General features: G+C 46.9%; 1 protein-coding gene across 5 annotated transcripts in view; it reads left to right on the plus strand.

The window, feature by feature from the left end:
- The window catches only part of LOC309351983 (C-type lectin-like), a 31713-nt gene that overhangs the window by 2366 nt on the left and 11036 nt on the right, over nucleotides 1–18311 (plus strand). For 2 of the 5 annotated variants that reach the window (XM_081880222.1, XM_081880224.1), the window contains exon 1: nucleotides 2803–2918. The exons of 1 other annotated variant lie outside the window; for it this stretch is intronic. In XM_081880222.1, the coding sequence (XP_081736348.1) occupies nucleotides 2805–2918 (114 nt within the window). In that variant the 5' untranslated portion in view covers nucleotides 2803–2804. Of the gene's footprint in view, nucleotides 1–2802; nucleotides 2919–4223; nucleotides 4343–18311 lie in introns of those variants that run through there. 2 more of the 5 variants (XM_081880221.1, XM_081880223.1) reach the window with 1 other exon arrangement.

The raw sequence follows: 18311 nt of genomic DNA on the forward strand, positions 1-18311 counted from the left end.
TTCACGGTCAGGTGACCAGTTCTCAGAATGAGCCAAAGAAACACACATTTAATAAACTAGCAGCCTGCAACAAGACAGACTGTCTTGGCAGTAGCCTTAAAAAACACCACAACCTGCCTATTAGGTTTCATGGAAATATTTCTGATTTTAGTAATGCAGATAACGTTCACGGTAATCTTCTGAGGCTGTTGGAAGAACCAGCATATGCACCAATGGTGGTAAATGGTGGTGGTGACAGAAAAGTTGTGTGAAAGCTTCTTACTGCTCAGCACAAAATAGACTGTAGAAGTGGAGCCAAGGTCCTCAGTCTTTTTTTCGGTTCCACCACCGAAACTTTCCATCTTTTTCTTAAAGCCAAATGCCCCAATGCAAAGTACAGGCTCCCCAAGAGTGCATCTGACAAGCAAAAGGGAACTGAGGAAAGCAGGGTGAACATGGATACTGATGGAATAGTAGAATTGTGGAATAAGAAAGTTCTCCAAAGGTCCTGTAGAAGAGGTGGAATCGGGGGAGGAGGAGGAGGGGGAAGACGAGGAAACCATTGGAAATAGAAGTACTAGAATTTAAATTAGAAATTAGGATAAAGCGCACACTAGTTAAATATAGAAATGACCCTTAATTTTTTGTCCTGGAATGTGAACGGACTTAACGAAAAGTCTAAGAGAAATAAATTTGAAAAGATTTTAAAGAAAAAGAATATTGATGTGATTTGTTGCCAAGCAACACATGTCACCAAAAAACACAAACATATTTTGATAAATAAAAAGTTGGGAATAGAGTTTATCAATTCAGACTCCAAGAAAAAAAGAGGGGTAGTAATTTATGTGAAGGAGAAATTAGAACCTAAATTAATATGTAAGGATGAAGAAGCAAGAATCCTAGGAGTACAAATCAACTATCAGGGAGAAAAACTCAATGTGGTAACGGTCTATGCGCCAAATACGAATAAAATGGAGTTTTTTAAGAAACTGGAACAAACATTACTGGATTTAGAGAACAATAATTTGGTTTTACTTGGAGATCTAAATGGAGTGCCAATACCAGAATTAGACAGAAGCTCGAAAAGGAAGAACTTAAATCGAGGGAAACTTCCAAGATCGTTTAATGACCTCGAGGAAAATTTAGATTTGATAGATATATGGAGACACAAAAACCCCATGACGAAGCAATTCACCCACTTTTCAGAGCCACATCAGAGTTGGAGCAGGCTGGATCAGATATGGATCTCAAGAGAATTAACAATAAGAGTGTCGAAATGGGAGATACAAGCTAGAACACTATCTGATCATAGTTCAATAATGTTACCCTTAAAATGGGAGACCCAGGGTATGTACAGATGGAGAATGAATGATTATTTATTTGAGAAAGAGGATGTGATTGAAAAGGCTAAATCCACCTTGAAAGAATATTTTGATTTAAATATTAACAAAGAAATAAATATGGATGTAGTCTGGGATGCTAGCAAGGCAGTGTTAAGAGGTTTTTTGATACAACAAAATAGTCATAGAAAAAAGGTGAGAGAACAAAAAAAGAAGAGTTACTTACCCAACTAAAACAAAATAAAAAAATTCCTTCCAGTAGCACCTTAAAGACCAACTAAGTTAGTTCTAGGTATGAGCTTTCGTGTGCATGCACACTTCTTCAGATACACAGGTGCTACTGGAAGGAATTTTTTAAATTTTGTTTTGACTATGGCAGACCAACACGGCTACCTATCTGTAACTTACCCAACTAAGAGAATGTGAAAAGAATTTGATAGAGAAACCGAATGATGAAAGAAATAAACAATTGTATAAGATGTTACAAACACAATATTCAATATTAATAAACCAAGAGGTGGAATGGGGAATTAAGTTAATGAAACAAAAAAAAATTGAGTCTGCAAATAATGCTGGAAAATTCCTGGCGTGACAATTAAGAAAAAGGAGAAAACAAAATGTGATTAATAAAGTAAAAATAGAAGAACAAGTTTTGGAGGACCCTAAGGAAATAAAAAAGAGCTTCCTTAAATTCTATGAAAAGTTATATAAAAGAGAGGAAGAAGATGTAATAGAAATAGGAAAATACCTAGAAGAAAACAAAGTCAACAGTTTATCAGAGGAGGAAAAGAGCCTATTAAATAAACCCATAAAAGCAGAGGAAATTCAGGAGGCGATAAAGAAGATGAAACTAGGGAAAGCTCCGGGGCCAGACGGCTTTTCGGCCACGTACTACAAAGTCCTAGAAGAACTCGTAACCCTGGTGCCCCATGGAACACCCTCTCACCAGATGTTAAGGAGATAAACAACTACCTGACATTTAGAAGACATCTGAAGCCAGACCTTCTTTGGGGAAGTTTTTAATGACTGATGTTTTAATGTATTCTTAATCTTTTGTTGGAAGCTGCCTGGAGTGGCTGGGGAAACCCAGCCAGATGGGTGGGGTATATTATTTTTATTTATTTATTTATTTATTTATTTATTTATTTATTTATTTATTTATTTATACATACCCTGCCCATCTGGCTGGGTTTCCCCAGCCACTCTGGGTGGCTTCCAACAGAACACCAAAATACAATAACCTATTAAACTTTAAAAGCTTCCCTAAACAGGGCTGCCTTCAGATGTCTTCTAAAAGTTTGGTAGGTTTTTCCCTCTAAGTAATAAATAAATACATAATAAATTATTATTATTATTATTATTATTATTATTATTATTATTATTATTATTATTATTATTATTATTGAAGGAAGCTGTAAAAGAATACTGCTGAAAGACCAGAGAGATCCTATATTCCAAACAACTTCTCCATTCAGTCGATTCTTAATGCAATGGAAGGGCTTTATGAAGTCATGCAAGTTTCCCATTGTCTGGTTTGAATTCACTAGGTTTCAGCGTGCCCCCCCCTGCACCCCTCGTTCCTCTTTGAATCCCTGCAAGGTAATCCCACTGCCCACTTTGGGAACCATTGACCCAGAGTTACCTTTGTGGACTTGGTTCCCTTCGGAGCAACTTGTGAGAGTAATTTACTCGTCTCTGTGGGCCTGCCTCCGATTAGCTTGCCAGAGTGACTAAAACATCTTTTACTTTTATGCAAGATGTGAAGTATCTCTGCGCTATTTGATTGCAGAAAGGAATGGACATGAGAAGAAGCACAAACAAATTTCCATTAAAAAGCAGAGGTTCTGGTGGAGCATGTATGCATGTAGATAACATTTTCCGCCTTCCATTATACTTCCTGAACATGCACCGAAGCGACTCAGAACCCAACCCAGGATTCCATCAGGTGGACGGACATCATTGCAATAGTCGTGGTTATCTCCAATCTTTTGCTCATTGCTCAGATACTTTATTCCATAAGGAAATTTCTCCATGTACCAGAAGGCATAAAACAACTTCACGGTCAGGTGACCAGTTTCTTGGAATAAGCCAAAGAAACAAACATTTAATAAACTAGCAGCCTGCAACAAGACAGACTGTCTTGGCAGTAGCCTTAAAAAACACCACAACCTGCCTGTTAGGTTTAATGGTTTAATTCTGATTTTAGTAATGCAGAAAACGTTCATACAGTGGTGTCTCACAAGATGAAATTAATCCGTTCCGCGAGGCTCTTCGTATAGCGGTTTTTTCGTCTTGCGAAGCAAGCCCATTGATGGCTTAGCGGATTAGCGCTATTAGCGCTATTAGCGGCTTTTAGTGGCTTTTAGCGGCTTATTGGCTTAGCGGATAAGCAGATAAGCGGCTTAGCGGCTTAGAAAAAGGGGGGGAGGGGAAAAACCCCGCAGGAACTCGCAAGACATTTTCGTCTTGCGAAGCAAGCCCATAGGAAATTTGTTTTGCGAAGCACCTCCAAAACGGAAAACCCTTTCGTCTAGCGGGTTTTCCATCTTGCGAGGCGTTCGTCTTGCGGGGCAGCACTGTAGTAATCTTTGGAGGCTATTGGAAGAACCAGCATATTCACCAATGGTGGTAAATGGTGGTGGTGACAGAAAGGTTGTGTGAAAGCTTCTTACTGCTGAGCACAAAATAGGCTGTAGAAGTGGACCCAAGGTCCTGAGTCTTTTTTTCGGTTCCACCACCGAAACTTTCCATCTTTTTCTTAAAGCCAAATTATTATTATTATTATTATTATTATTATTATTATTATTATTATTATTATTATTATTGAAGGAAGCTGTAAAAGAATACTGCTGAAAAACCAGAGAGATCCCATATTCCAAACAACTTCTCCATTCAGTCGATTCTTAATGCAATGGAAGGGCTTTATGAAGTCATGCAAGTTTCCCATTGTCTGGTTTGAATTTACCCATACTTCAGCCCGCGCCCCCCCCTGCACCCCTCGTTCCTCTTTGAATCCCTGCAAGGTAATCCCACTGCCCACTTTGGGAACCATTGACCCAGAGTTACGTTTGTGGACTTGGTTCCCTTCGGAGCAACTTGTGAGAGTAATTTACTCGTCTCTGTGGGCCTGCCTCCGATTAGCTTGCCAGAGTGACTAAAGCATCTATTACTTTTATGCAAGAGGACTGCTTGGTTCTTGCTGCCTGATGCCCAGGAGGACTCCCCTGAGTGAGTGCTTGAGGGCCCTGCTCTTGCCACTTACCATCTGGCCGGGGGCGGGGCCTGAAGCCTCATAAGGACTGTGTGCTGCTTGCTGCCTGCTGCCCAGGAGGACTCCCCTGTGTGAGTGCCTGGGGGCCCTGCTCTTGCCACTTACCATCTGGCCGGGGGCGGGGCCTGAAGGCTCACAAGGACTGCGTGCTGCTTGCTGCTTGCTGCCTGCTGCCTGCTGCCCAGGAGGACTCCCCTGAGTGAGTGCTTGAGGGCCCTGCTCTTGCCACTTACCATCTGGCCGGGGGTGGGGCCTGAAGCCTCATAAGGACTGTGTGCTGCTTGCTGCCTGCTGCCCAGGAGGACTCCCCTGAGTGAGTGCTTGAGGGCCCTGCTCTTGCCACTTACCACCTGGCCAGGGGCGGGCCCTGAAGCCTCACAAGGACTGCTTGCTGCTTGCTGCCTGCTGCCCAGGAGGACTCCCCTGAGTGAGTGCTTGAGGGCCCTGCTCTTGCCACTTACCATCTGGCCTGGGGCGGGGCCCGAAGCCTCACAAGGACTGCGTGCTGCTTGCTGCCTGCTGCCCAGGAGGACTCCCCTGAGTGAGTGCCTGAGGGTCCTGCTCTTGCCACTTACCACCTGGCCCAGGGCGGGGCCTGAAGCCTCACAAGGACTGCGTGCTGCTTGCTGCCTGCTGCCCAGGAGGACTCCCCTGAGTGAGAGCTTGAGGGCCCTGCTCTTGCCACTTACCATCTGGCCTGGGGCGGGGCCCGAAGCCTCACAAGGACTGCGTGCTGCTTGCTGCCTGCTGCCCAGGAGGACTCCCCTGAGTGAGTGCTTGAGGGCCCTGCTCTTGCCACTTACCATCTGGCCGGGGGTGGGGCCTGAAGCCTCATAAGGACTGTGTGCTGCTTGCTGCCTGCTGCCCAGGAGGACTCCCCTGAGTGAGTGCCTGAGGGCCCTGCTCTTGCCACTTTACATCTGGCCAGGGGCGGGCCCTGAAGCCTCACAAGGACTGCGTGCTGCTTGCTGCCTGCTGCCCAGGAGGACTCCCCTGTGTGAATGCCTGGGGGCCCTGCTCTTGCCACTTACCATCTGGCCTGGGGCGGGGTCTGAAGCCTCACAAGGACTGTGTGCTGCTTGCTGCCTGCTGCCCAGGAGGACTCCCCTGTGTGAATGCCTGGGGGCCCTGCTCTTGCCACTTACCATCTGGCCTGGGGCGGGGCCCGAAGCCTCACAAGGACTGCGTGCTGCTTGCTGCCTGCTGCCCAGGAGGACTCCCCTGAGTGAGTGCCTGAGGGCCCTGCTCTTGCCACTTTACATCTGGCCAGGGGCGGGCCCTGAAGCCTCACAAGGACTGCGTGCTGCTTGCTGCCTGCTGCCCAGGAGGACTCCCCTGTGTGAATGCCTGGGGGCCCTGCTCTTGCCACTTTACATCTGGCCAGGGGCGGGCCCTGAAGCCTCACAAGGACTGTGTGCTGCTTGCTGCCTGCTGCCCAGGAGGACTCCCCTGTGTGAATGCCTGGGGGCCCTGCTCTTGCCACTTACCATCTGGCCTGGGGCGGGGTCTGAAGCCTCACAAGGACTGTGTGCTGCTTGCTGCCTGCTGCCCAGGAGGACTCCCCTGAGTGAGTGCTTGAGGGCCCTGCTCTTGCCACTTACCACCTGGCCCGGGGCGGGGCCTGAAGCCTCACAAGGACTGCGTGCTGCTTGCTGCCTGCTGCCCAGGAGGACTCCCCTGAGTGAGTGCCTGAGGGTCCTGCTCTTGCCACTTTACATCTGGCCTGGGGCGGGGCCTGAAGCCTCATAAGGACTGTGTGCTGCTTGCTGCCTGCTGCCCAGGAGGACTCCCCTGTGTGAGTGCCTGGGGGCCCTGCTCTTGCCACTTAACACCTGGCCCAGGGCAGGGCCTGACAGGCCTCACTAGGACAGTTGTTACTGCCGGGGGGGCACAGAGTGTTTTTAAAATGTTTTTTTAAAAGATTCTTTTGGATTTTTTGTATGTGGGCGTGGGTGGGATGGATGTTTGGTTGGGCTTGGGGAATTTTTTATTTTATTTTGATGTTTTTGTAATTTTTACATTTTTGTTTGTTTGTATTGTTTTATTGGTTTTGTTTGTTTGTTTAAGGTGTTATTTTGTTCTTAGGGGGAGGGGTCAGGGCTGCCGGGGAGTGGGCCCCAGCCCACAAAATGGCTGGGGCATGTTCCACGGGGGGGGGGTGCACTGGGACAACCGATCTCAGTGATCACGGGTAGGAGGAGGAGTTACGCTAAGACCAGACCATGTCATTACAGATGGGGCAGGTTTAGTCGTTGTCTGAGGACTATTCCTGCCTCCGGGTCTGGTCCTGACCGGATGGATACTAGAATCAGCAAGGGATACCCACATGACCTGAAGGTGCTGCTGTGCAATGCCAGGTCAATGATTCATAAGACCACTGCTATCCATGACTTGATCATGGATGGAGGACTTGACCTGGCATGTGTAACAGAGACTTGGTTGGATGAAGCAGATGGGCCTGTCCTTGCCGCTGCTTGTCCACCAGGTTTCTCTTACGCACAGCAACCCAGGTCATGTGGGCGGGGAGGGGGGTTTGCAGTGATTTTTAGGAAGTCATTAGTCTGCACCAGGCGTCCTATTGGGAAGACCCAGTTTTCCGAGTGCATGTTCTGGAAGTTGGGCAATAGGGGCAGTACAGGATTCCTTTTCATATACCGACCTCCCCGCTGCACCAAGGATTCCCTGCCCGAGCTGCTTCAGGTCGTGGCGGATGTTCTCCTGGAGACACCTAGCTTGGTCGTCCTAGGGGATTTTAACATCCATGCCGACACGACCTTACAAGGGGCCGCTCGGGACTTCGTGGAAAGCATGGCCTCCATGGGGCTGTCCCTGAATAAGTCTGGCCCAACTCATAGCCGCGGACATGCCTTGGACCTGGTGTTTACCTCTATGGATGTTGGTGATCTGACACTAAGTAAAAGCGAAACGAAAGAAGTGCCATGGTCAGATCACTTCCTGGTGCAACTGGACTTCTCTGCGACCCATCCCCTCTGCAGGGAGGTGGGACCAATTCGGATGGTCCACCCCTGCCACTTAATGGATCCAAATGGTTTCCAGAGAGTGGTAGGGGATGCTTTATCCCATGTTGATGGCCTTTCAGCTGATTCCCTGGTGGCCCGCTGGAATGTGGAGTTAACCAGGGCTATTGACTGTTTGGCTCCGAAGCGCCCTCTCTGATTGCATGGAGCCAGGACAGCCCCGTGGTTTTCCATGGATCTGAGGGCAATGAAACAATCGTTGAGACGGCTAGAGCGCCGGTGTGGCGGATAACTCATTCTGAATCTGACTGGACACAGGTTAGAGCACAACGTCGAGCCTACCAAGTGGCGATAGCGACGGTGAAGAAGAATTTCTTCACCGCCTCTATTGCATCTGCAGAAAACAGCAGCAAGAGACTTTTTCAGGTGGTTCACAATTTAGCGGAACCACCTGCAACATCAGGGCCCAGTATGGGCCACATGTTCTCCTGCAATGATTTTGCAAAGTTTTTTGCAGATAAAATCGCTCAGATTCGGGAAGAGGTAGACTCCACCGTGGGAGCAGTGCCAGGGCGGGAGAGTGCTAGAGTTCTGTCTAGTCAAGTTGAGTGGGATCAATTCCAATCTGTTACCTCCGAGGATGTGGACAGGCTGCTTGGACAAGTGAAACCAACCACCTGTCTCCTGGATCCTTGCCCATCCTGGCTTATAAAAGCTAGCCGGGAAGGACTGGGCGATGGGCTTCGTGGGGTGGTGAATGCTTCCCTCCGTGAGGGAGCCTTCCCAGACCCGCTGAAAGAGGCGGTCATTAAACCGCTTCTTAAAAAACCATCTTTAGATACGGCCACGATGGCCAACTATCGCCCAGTCTCAAATCTTCCATTCTTGGGCAAGGTGATTGAGCGAGCGGTTGCCGAACAACTCCAGGCACGCCTGGAAGAAGCGAACCATTTGGATCCCTTCCAGTCGGGATTCAGGCCTCATCATGGGACTGAAACTGCCTTGGTCGCACTGGTTGATGATCTCCGGCGGGCTAGAGACAAAGGTGAGAGCTGTTTCCTAGTTCTGCTGGATCTCTCAGCGGCGTTTGATACCATCGACCATAACATCCTTCTGGACCGTCTTGAGGGGCTGGGAGCTGGGGGCACTGTCATACGGTGGTTCCGCTCCTTCCTCCTGGGCTGTGTTCAGAAAGTGGTGGGGGGGGGATGAGTGTTCAGACCCCTGGGCTCTCACTTGTGGGGTGCCTCAGGGTTCTGTCCTCTCCCCCATGCTTTTCAACATTTACCGTATTTTTCGCTCAATAGGACGCACCAGACCACAAGACGCACCTAGTTTTTGGAGGAGGAAAACAAGAAAAAAAAATTCTGAATCTCAGAAGCCAGAACAGCAAGAGGGATCACTGCACAGTGAAAGCAGCAATCCCTCTTGCTGTTCTGGCTTCTGGGATAGCTGAGCAGCCTGCATTCGCTCCATAAGACGCACACACATTTCCCCTTACTTTTTAGGAGGGAAAAAGTGAGTCTTATAGAGCAAAAAATACGGTACATGCAGCCGCTGGGAGAGATCATCAGGAGGTTTGGGCTGGGTGTTCATCAGTATGCGGATGATACCCAGCTCTACCTCTCTTTTAAATCAGAACCAGTGAAGACGGTGAAGGTCCTGTGTGAGTGTCTGGAGGCGGTTGGAGGATGGATGGCGGCTAACAGATTGAGGTTGAATCCTGACAAGACAGAAGTACTGTTTTTGGGGGACAGGAGGCGGGCAGGTGTGGAGGATTGCCTGGTCCCGAATCGGGTAACTGTGCCCCTGAAGGACCAGGTGCGCAGCCTGGGAGTCATTTTGGACTCACAGCTGTTCCATGGAGGCAGAGGTCGAATCTGTGTTCAGGGCAGCTGTTTACCAGCTCCATCTGGTATGTAGGCTGAGACCCTATCTGCCTGCGGACTGTCTCGCCAGAGTGGTGCATGCTGTGGTTATCTCTCGCTTGGATTACTGCAATGCACTCTACATGGGGCTACCTTTGAAGGTGACTCGGAAACTACAACTAATCCAGAATGCAGCAGCTAGACTGGTGACTGGGGGCAGCCGCCGAGACCATATAACACCGGTGTTGAAAGACCTACATTGGCTCCCAGTACGTTTCCGAGCACAATTCAAAGTGTTGGTGCTGACCTTTAAAGCCCTAAACGGCCTCAGTCCAGTATACCTGAGCGTCTCCACCCTCATCATTCTACCCGGATGATGAGGTCCAACGCCGAGGGCCTTCTGGCGGTTCCCTCATTGCGAGAAGCCATGTTACAGGGAACCAGGCAGAGGGCCTTCTCGGTAGTGGCGCCCGCCCTGTGGAACACCCTTCCAGCAGATGTCAAAGCGATAAACGACTACCTGACATTCAGAAGACATCTTAAGGCAGCCCTGTTCAGGGAAGTTTTTAACGTGTGATATTTGTGATATTTTACTGTATTTTTGGTTTCTATGGAAGCCACCCAGAGTGGCTGGGGAGGCCCAGCCAGATGGGCAGGGTATAAATAAATTATTATTATTATTATTATTATTATTATTATTATTATTATTATTTAAAGAATATTTATTAGCATTTCAAAAATAGTACAGAAACAAAAAATAACAAAAATACAAAACTAAAATAAATTAAAAACACATAAAATTTCAATTGCTTATTTTCTTTTGACTTATTTCCCAGACCTCCTCACACCTCCCCTCTTTGTATTCCAATTCAAGTTATTAGCTCAGGAAATCCTCACCATTAATTATAACTTATTTCTCAACCTCTCCCCCCCCCCCCATATTCTCTTAAACATTACAGCTGGGAGCCACTTAATTTCTGTCCAACATCATTCTAGCATTCATTAATTTTACAATGTTTCTGTAGATAATCCTTAAATTTCTTCCAATCTTCTTCCGCCGACTCTTTTCCCTGGTCTCGGATCCTGCCAGTCATTTCTGCTAGTCCCATATAGTCTATCACCTTCATCTGCCATTCTTCCAGAGTGGGTAAATCTTGTGTCTTCCAATACTTCGCAATGAGTATTCTTGCTGCTGTTGTTGCATACATGAAAAATGTTCTGTCCTTCTTTGACACCAATTGGCCGACCATGCCCAGGAGAAAGGCCTCTGGTTTCTTCAGGAAGGTATATTTAAATACCTTTTTCAGTTCATTATAGATCATTTCCCAGAAAGCCTTAATCCTTGGGCACGTCCACCAAAGGTGAAAGAATGTTCCTTCAGTTTCTTTACATTTCCAACATTTATTATCGGGCAAATGATATTTTTTTGCGAGCTTGACTGGGGTCATGTACCACCTATATATCATTTTCATAATATTCTCTCTTAAGGCATTACATGCCGTAAATTTCATACCTGTGGTCCACAACTGTTCCCAGTCAGCAAACATGATGTTATGTCCAACATCTTGTGCCCATTTAATCATAACAGACTTCACCATTTCATCTTGAGTATTCCATTTCAACAGCAAGTTATATATCCTTGACAAATTCTTAGTTTTAGGATCTAACAATTCTGTTTCCAATTTTGATTTTTCCATCTGGAAGCCAATTTTCCTATCCAATTTAAAAGCCTCCATTATCTGATAATAATGAAGCCAGTCTCACACTTTATCTTTTAATTTCTCAAAACTCTGCAATTTCAATTTATCTCCTTCTTGTTCCAATATTTCCCAATATTTCGGCCATTTGGCCTCCATATTGAGTCTTTTCAAAGCCTCCCCATGCCAACATTCAGAACAGCATTCTGAAAGTTGGCGGTGGGAAGGAAAACCCTCCTCCCACCGCAAGTCTTCAGGACAGCCATCCGAAGGCTGGCGCGGGGAGAAGGTCTCTCCGCCCCACCGGCAACCTTCGGAGCAGCCATCCCAAGGCTGGCGGCGGGAGAAGGTCTCTCCGCCCCACCGGCAGCCTTCGGAGCAGCCATCCCAAGGCTGGCGGCGGGAGGAGGTCTCTCCGCCCCACCGCCAGCCTTCGGAGCAGCCTTCCGAAGGCTGCCGGTGGGGCGGAGAGAGCTCCTCCCACCGCCAGCCTTTGGAGCAGCCTTCCGAAGGCTGCCGGTGGGGCAGAGAGACCTCCTCCCGCCGCCAGCTTTCTGAGCAGCCTTCCGAAGGCTGCCGGTGGGCGGAGAGACCTCCTCCCGCCGCCAGCCTTCGGAGCAGCCTTCCGAAGGCTGGCGGCGGGAGGAGGTCTCTCCGCCCCACCGCCAGCCTTCAGAGGAGGTCCGAGGACAGTGGGGAAGACACGCTGCGCTTCCCCACTGTCCCGGAGATTTCCCTATGGGCTTTCGTCTTGCGAAGGAAGCCCATAGGGAGATTCGTTTTGCAAAGCGCCTCCAAAATGGAACACCCTTTCGTCTAGCGGGTTTTCCGTCTTGCGAGGCGTTCGTCTTGCGGGGCACCACTGTACTCCATTTATAATCAAATTTTTAATCCAGTTTTGTTCCAGCTGTGCTGCCAAAAAAAGTTTATTCTACTCCTAAAAATCAAAGTTTAAAGTTTAAAATCTTCTGCCACAAATTAGGCTATTCCTTTCGAAACCTTTATAATCAGGTTGTAATTCAAATTGTAATCCAGTTTAGATTTATAATCCAATTTAGTTTTATAATCCCATTTAGCCTCTTAATTATACCAAAGAAGATTTAAAAATTTTAAAAGTGGTCTCCACATAACAAATAATATCCAAATGTTTATATCCAAATAAAGGGTAATATAATCTTTACACATATCCAAATGAAGAAGATCCAAGCAAATACTCCGCAAAAGCCCAGTAATGAGGAAAAGGGGGGAAAAAACCAGAAAAGCCCAACCCCTTCTGAAGGGTAAAAAAAAAAAAAATACCCAATTAAAGAGAGCAGGAAAAACAAGTGAGAAAAACAAGTTGCAATTTCTCTTCTGACCACCGGGGGCCCAGACTCAAAAAATTAAGCAAGGAGTCTATAAGTCAAACTTTACTTAGAGTTTTTCTAAGAGAAAAAAACCCCAAAGGTAGCAGTGGCCAATGAAAAAATGAAATAAGTCCATCTAAATAATAAACCCCCCAAAAAAGGATATGCAGAAATACCCAAAACAAATCGAAAAAAGATCCTTTTCACGATTGTCTCCGTCCGTAAAAAGAAACAATGGAGTCGGAAGCTCTTCTTCTGTTGCGCAGTTTTTTAAAAAGTGAAACTGGAAACGTTTTCCCTTCTCTTTTCTCTCACAGTTACAAAGAGGACCTTCAAATTCCAATTTTAGTCCCTCTGTCCCCCCTTTTAACTTTGTTCCTCCTTAAGTTATTCAGTATCCTCTTTAAAAGTTATTTCTTTGTCAGTCAAATGGGGGGGGGGAAACAATAGCCGCTAGCGGCAACTCACTTCCCTTTCTCCAGCTTTGCTTGTATGATGCGTCTAAGCTGATTGCAGATGACGGCTGACCTCCGTATTTATTTCTTTCATATCCGAATCCTTCTTGATGTTGCAATCCGCTTTTTAAAATCAATTTGGGGTCGAATTCCTTGCGTTTGAGAAATAAGCGCTTCCCCTACAAGCTCGGGGCTTCGTTTTCCGGAGGTAGCTATGGCTTCCCTTCAGCCCGCTTCTCCCCCCCCCCCCCGCACTCTTCGCTCCTACCGGGAGTTACCTGGCGGCCAGGTGGTCTGCGTTTCCGGCTTCCGTGGGAACCTGAGTATCTGGACACCCTCCAGGTACTATTTCTGGGGGCCACTGCGCCCTGTGGCACCCCTAACTCCTCCAAAAAACCCCGGGATTCTTCACTGGGAAAAATCCCCGCTTGCGATGGGATCGCGCTCAACCGGAAGTCCCGGTGCTGGAGGCGACTCTTGAGAGTCCCATGGACTCCAAGAAGATCAAACCTCTCCATTCTGAAGGAAATCAGCCCTGAGTGCTCACTGGAAGGACAGATTGTGAAGCTGAGGCTCCAATACTTTGCCCACCTCATGAGAAGAGAAGACTCCCTGGAAAGGACCCTGATGTTGGGAAAGACGGAGGGCGCAAGGAGAAGGGGATGACAGAGGACGAGATGGCTGGATAGTGTTCTCAAAGCCATCAGCATGAGTTTGACCAAACTGCGGGAGGCAGTGGAAGACAGGAGTGCCTGGAGTGCTCTGGTTCATGGGGTCATGAAGAGTTGGACACGACTAAACAACAACAACAACAAACTAATAAGAACTCATCCGCTCCTCTCATTCATGCTCACCAGATGGGCAGACGCACTAAAAGACATGATCAATCTCTTTTAAGAGTCTTCATACGGCCTCCTCTTCAGTAGGATAGCAATGCGCTGTGTCAGGGATTTTTCAGCCTTTATATAGTTTCACTATTGTCAGAGTCACCCGTGGTCCCAGCTCACAAGAGACCAATGTCCAGTCCGGCTTATGTACAAAAGTTTTTATTGAAGAACATTCTTAGCTTCACAGCCGAGTTCCGTGACTCTACGTCTGTTACGCTTAGACCGCTGAAGTCCCCTCTGAGTCAGTCCCGCCTCTACACCAGTTTAAGAGGCTTGTACTGGTCCACCTCTTCCTCTCTTTCCTTTTCCGCAGGGTCTTTCTGCCCCCCTGTGTTCTCTCCCTTCGGGACTCCCCAGAGGCTGAATCCTCTGGCGCCTCCTCCCCCCTCCTTCGGGCTTTGGGACCAGGCTCCTCCCCAGGACTCTCTTCACTTCCGCGCGCCTCCCATTTTGAACTTGGCGCGCGTATGTTGCTCCTGACCTTCCCTTCGACAGTTACACTGCCCTCGATACTACTTTCCTCCCCTTCCGGCAGGACGTCTTGCCCTGATCTCCTTCCCCTCTCTGCTTCCTGTTCTGCTCCTTCTGACACACTGGCCACTCCACCCCCTTCACTCCGTTCCGGCGGAGCAGCCGGTCCCGATCTCCAACTCCCACTGGGGGTTCCCCCTTCGTTTCCCTGCTCCTGACTGCTTCCCCCTCTAGCTCCCCTTGGCTTGACCAGAGGGGCTCCCTTTTGGGAGTCCTCCGATTCACTGGACGGACTCATGGACAATCTTGGGTCATTGTCGTCCTCTTCCTCGTCACCCTGGAATCCTTCCCCCTCGCTCTCTGTCTCCTCCCTCATCTGCGCCTCTCTCCCTGAACCCCTGACAACTATATATAAGTCTTAGCATAGCTTTCGTCACGCTGATTCCTCATATTATCTTTGTGAATAGTTCTTTGTCTCAGCATGTCCTTTGTGAACAGTTATTTGTCTCAACATGTCCTCAATTCATCCAAACATCTGGTACATCCTGCTTATCCATCCTGTTTTGTACATTCCATTAGCTGGTTCAACAGTCCCTCTTTCTTTATCTTCAGAATCAAACAATCTCTTTATCTTCAGAGTCACATACCATCTGGTTTTACTCACACTCAAAACATACATATCTCCATTCATACTCTAAGACACTCATAGGCCTCACATAAGTAGGCCACCCAAAATAACCCACGAGTTTAATTTCTCAGGTGCACTCTCAATATAAAACAACTGTATGAAAATAAATGAATTGGATTGCTGTATGGATCAGGGACTGGATAAAACTGGAAAAGGAAGAAGCATTGGTCACAACAACAGTTTTGGATGGCATGCATATTTATGGTAAGGGAAAGGAAAAGTGCATAAAGGATTCTACAATCATATAATTAGGAAATCATTAATGAGGGTTTGGGATGTGGGTGGAGCTTTGGGTTAAACCACAGCCTAGGACTTGCCAATCAGAAGATCAGCGGTTCGAATCCCCGCGACGGGGTGAACTCCTGTTGCTCGGTCCCTGCTCCTGCCAACCTAGCAGTTCGAAAGCACAAAAGTGCAAGTAGATAAATAGGTACCGCTCCAATGGGAAGGTAAACGGCGTTTCCGTGCGCTGCTCTGGTTCGCCAGAAGCGGCTTAGTCATGCTGGCCACATGACCCGGAAGCTGTACGCCGGCTCCCTCGGCCAATAAAGCAAGATGAGCACCACAACCCCAGAGTCGGCCCAGACTGGACGTAATGGTCAGGGGTCCCTTTACCTTTACCTTATGAGGGTTTGGGAGAGATATAAAGATTTGATAGAACCAAAGACATCTTGGTGGCTCTCACCAATTGAAGCTTTATTGCTCAAACCACTTGGCAAGAAAGGGAAATGGCTTACATACAGTGATTTATTAAAAGATCAAGAAGGAAAAATGAAATTAAAAGAATATGAGGTAATAAAAGACCATTTTCAGAGTTGGCTACATTATTTATTTTTTAAAAATAATTTTTATTAACAGGCCAATCACATCACATTATTCAAATCACATTAGTTCCAAATTATACAGCCAAATTTTAAAATTTTTTGAGGGTACCCATACATCAAGCTCCGCACGAGTCCAAAATTCCGGATAACTCCAGGCATCACATATTTTACTGCTTTAATTAGACAGTTCTATCCAGTTCGATCCGGATAGTCCTTTATTACTTTCTTTCTAATCTTGTTGTTATCATATATTCCTTTCTTTGCGATCTCTGATGATTCTCACAAGCAGACTGAAAACTGGCGTCTCTGTGTGGGTTTTGTACTCTTCACAAATTATCTCGTTCAGTGACAGCCTCTGTTCAACGCTTCCATAAACAAAGTTAACCTTCGGTCTGTCCTTTATTTTTTCTCAGGCTGGCCAAATAAATCAGACAAATCAGGGGGCTCTGTCAGGTCAAACTTGCATTCCAGCACTCCTTCTCTTTCGAACGATCTTGATTCTCCTCCCCCCTGTCCTTCTTTCTCCGGCAAGCCTGTCTTGGCGAGACACCATTTTTTAACTGCGTCATAAAAATTTTCCTCTTTCTCACCATTCACCAGTCTTCTCTTCTGTTGTAATCCTCCCCCACACAGTTCTTAAAATCCTGCTTATGATTAATAAAAACGCGATGATCTTATTTCTTTCTGGGGTGAAGGGTTATTAATATCACATTGTGTAAAGAAAAAAAGGGTTTTTTCCTCCACCCCCCCTTCATTCCAAACATACAATCTCCTAGTGGTGATTCAGCAGAAGATTTACTTATCCATCCGTCACTCCCGGTCACAGAGATCCATTAATCAGCAGCCTTATCTGTTGAGCTTTACTTGATGTATGTGCTTCAGCTTCCTTTCCAATTGTATGTTTCCAATTATAATTCCGAGCTGAAGCAACCAGCAAGCGCTAATTGGAATCGGCGTCAGGAAGAGCTGACTTCACCAAGGGCTCGTGCCAAGTGTTCAGCACCCCCATCTCTCGGATCAGGGGGTGCATTGTGAACACCGCTGACAAGGCAGAATCCCCCCACATCCTGGGGGGTAGGGAAGGCTGCATACTTCCCATAGCAGCCCCTTAATTACCTCATATGGGTCAGAGAGATGTTATTGTCGGCTATCTTCCAACGCGCCACCTGGTGGCCCTCCTGAGTTGGCTACATTATAGGCCACTACATGAAGAAAGGATTTAGTTACACCACTTCTAGATTTCAAAAGGAAGACATAGAAGGGAAGGTGAAGTTGCTGAAGGGTGCATATAGTATTCTTCTAGAATGGGAAACAAAAGATGAGAGGTGAAATCGGTCATGGTCAAATGGGCACAAGATATAGGCCATAACATACAATTTGAAGACTGGGAAAAACTGTGGAAAACAGACTTAAAATTTACAGATGCCAATGCAAGCTCTCTTTCGAAAGAAAATTATATGAAAATGATGTATAGATGGTACATAACGCCAGTACAGATAGCAAAAATGGATTGCTGACTTTCTGAATTAGATAAACACACGCCAATAAATGAGAATTTTGACAGAATGCAGAGTAAGATTTGCAGCCTTCTCTAGATTCAGATCCAGTCTTTGGCCTTCATTCAGCCCAGTGTTGCCTCTAAGCAGCTGCCTAAAACCTCAGTGGCCGGTCTTGATTCAGATTCATTTCATGGACAATTACTGGCCCAAAGTCACCCATTGAGCTTCATGGCTGAGTGGTGAGTTGAAACATGGGCTCTCCCAGACCCTAGTCCAATTGTTTCTCCATTATTTTCTAATATTATATTTCCTGCAATTTCTGCTGCCTGGATGGCTGCTCATCCATAGAGCTTTCAAAGGAAAGTGGTGTGGGTGTGCTTTTGGGTTGAGTGCATCTGTCTGATTATTACAAACTCATAATGAATATGACACCCCCATACTCCCCACAATATTATCTATAAATCCTCTGAAATGATCGCAAACAGGAGAAGTTAAAGTGGCCATGATTTTCGGCAACTGAAGGAGAGAACGACAGACAGACAAGTGAGTAGCTTTCCTAGATTGCTATTTTTTTGCCCAGTCCTTGGAGAGGTGTTCAGTGGCACCAGATTCTCACAGCAGTTTTGAAGTGGAACTAAAGGGTTGTTGTTGTTTTTTTTAAAAAAAGATAAATGACCCCTGGACGGTTAAGTCCAGTCAAGGGTGACTATGGGGTTGCGGCACTCATATCACTTTCAGGCCGAGGAAGCCAATGTTTGTTCACAGACAGCGTTCTGGGTCATGTGGCCAGCAGGACTAAACCGCTTCTGGTGCAATGGTACACTGTGACGGAAACCGGAGCGCACAGGAACGCCATTTACCTTCCCGCCACAGCAGTACCTATTTATCTACTTGCACTGGCATGCTTTCGAACTGCTAGGTTGGCAGGAGCTGGGACAGAGCAGTGGGGGATCACCCCGTCGTGGGGATTCGAACTGCCAACCTTCTGATTGGCAAGCCCAAGAGGCT

This window comes from Podarcis erhardii (genome assembly GCF_964252035.2).
Source record: "Podarcis erhardii genome assembly, chromosome: 10".
NCBI lineage: Eukaryota > Metazoa > Chordata > Lepidosauria > Squamata > Lacertidae > Podarcis > Podarcis erhardii.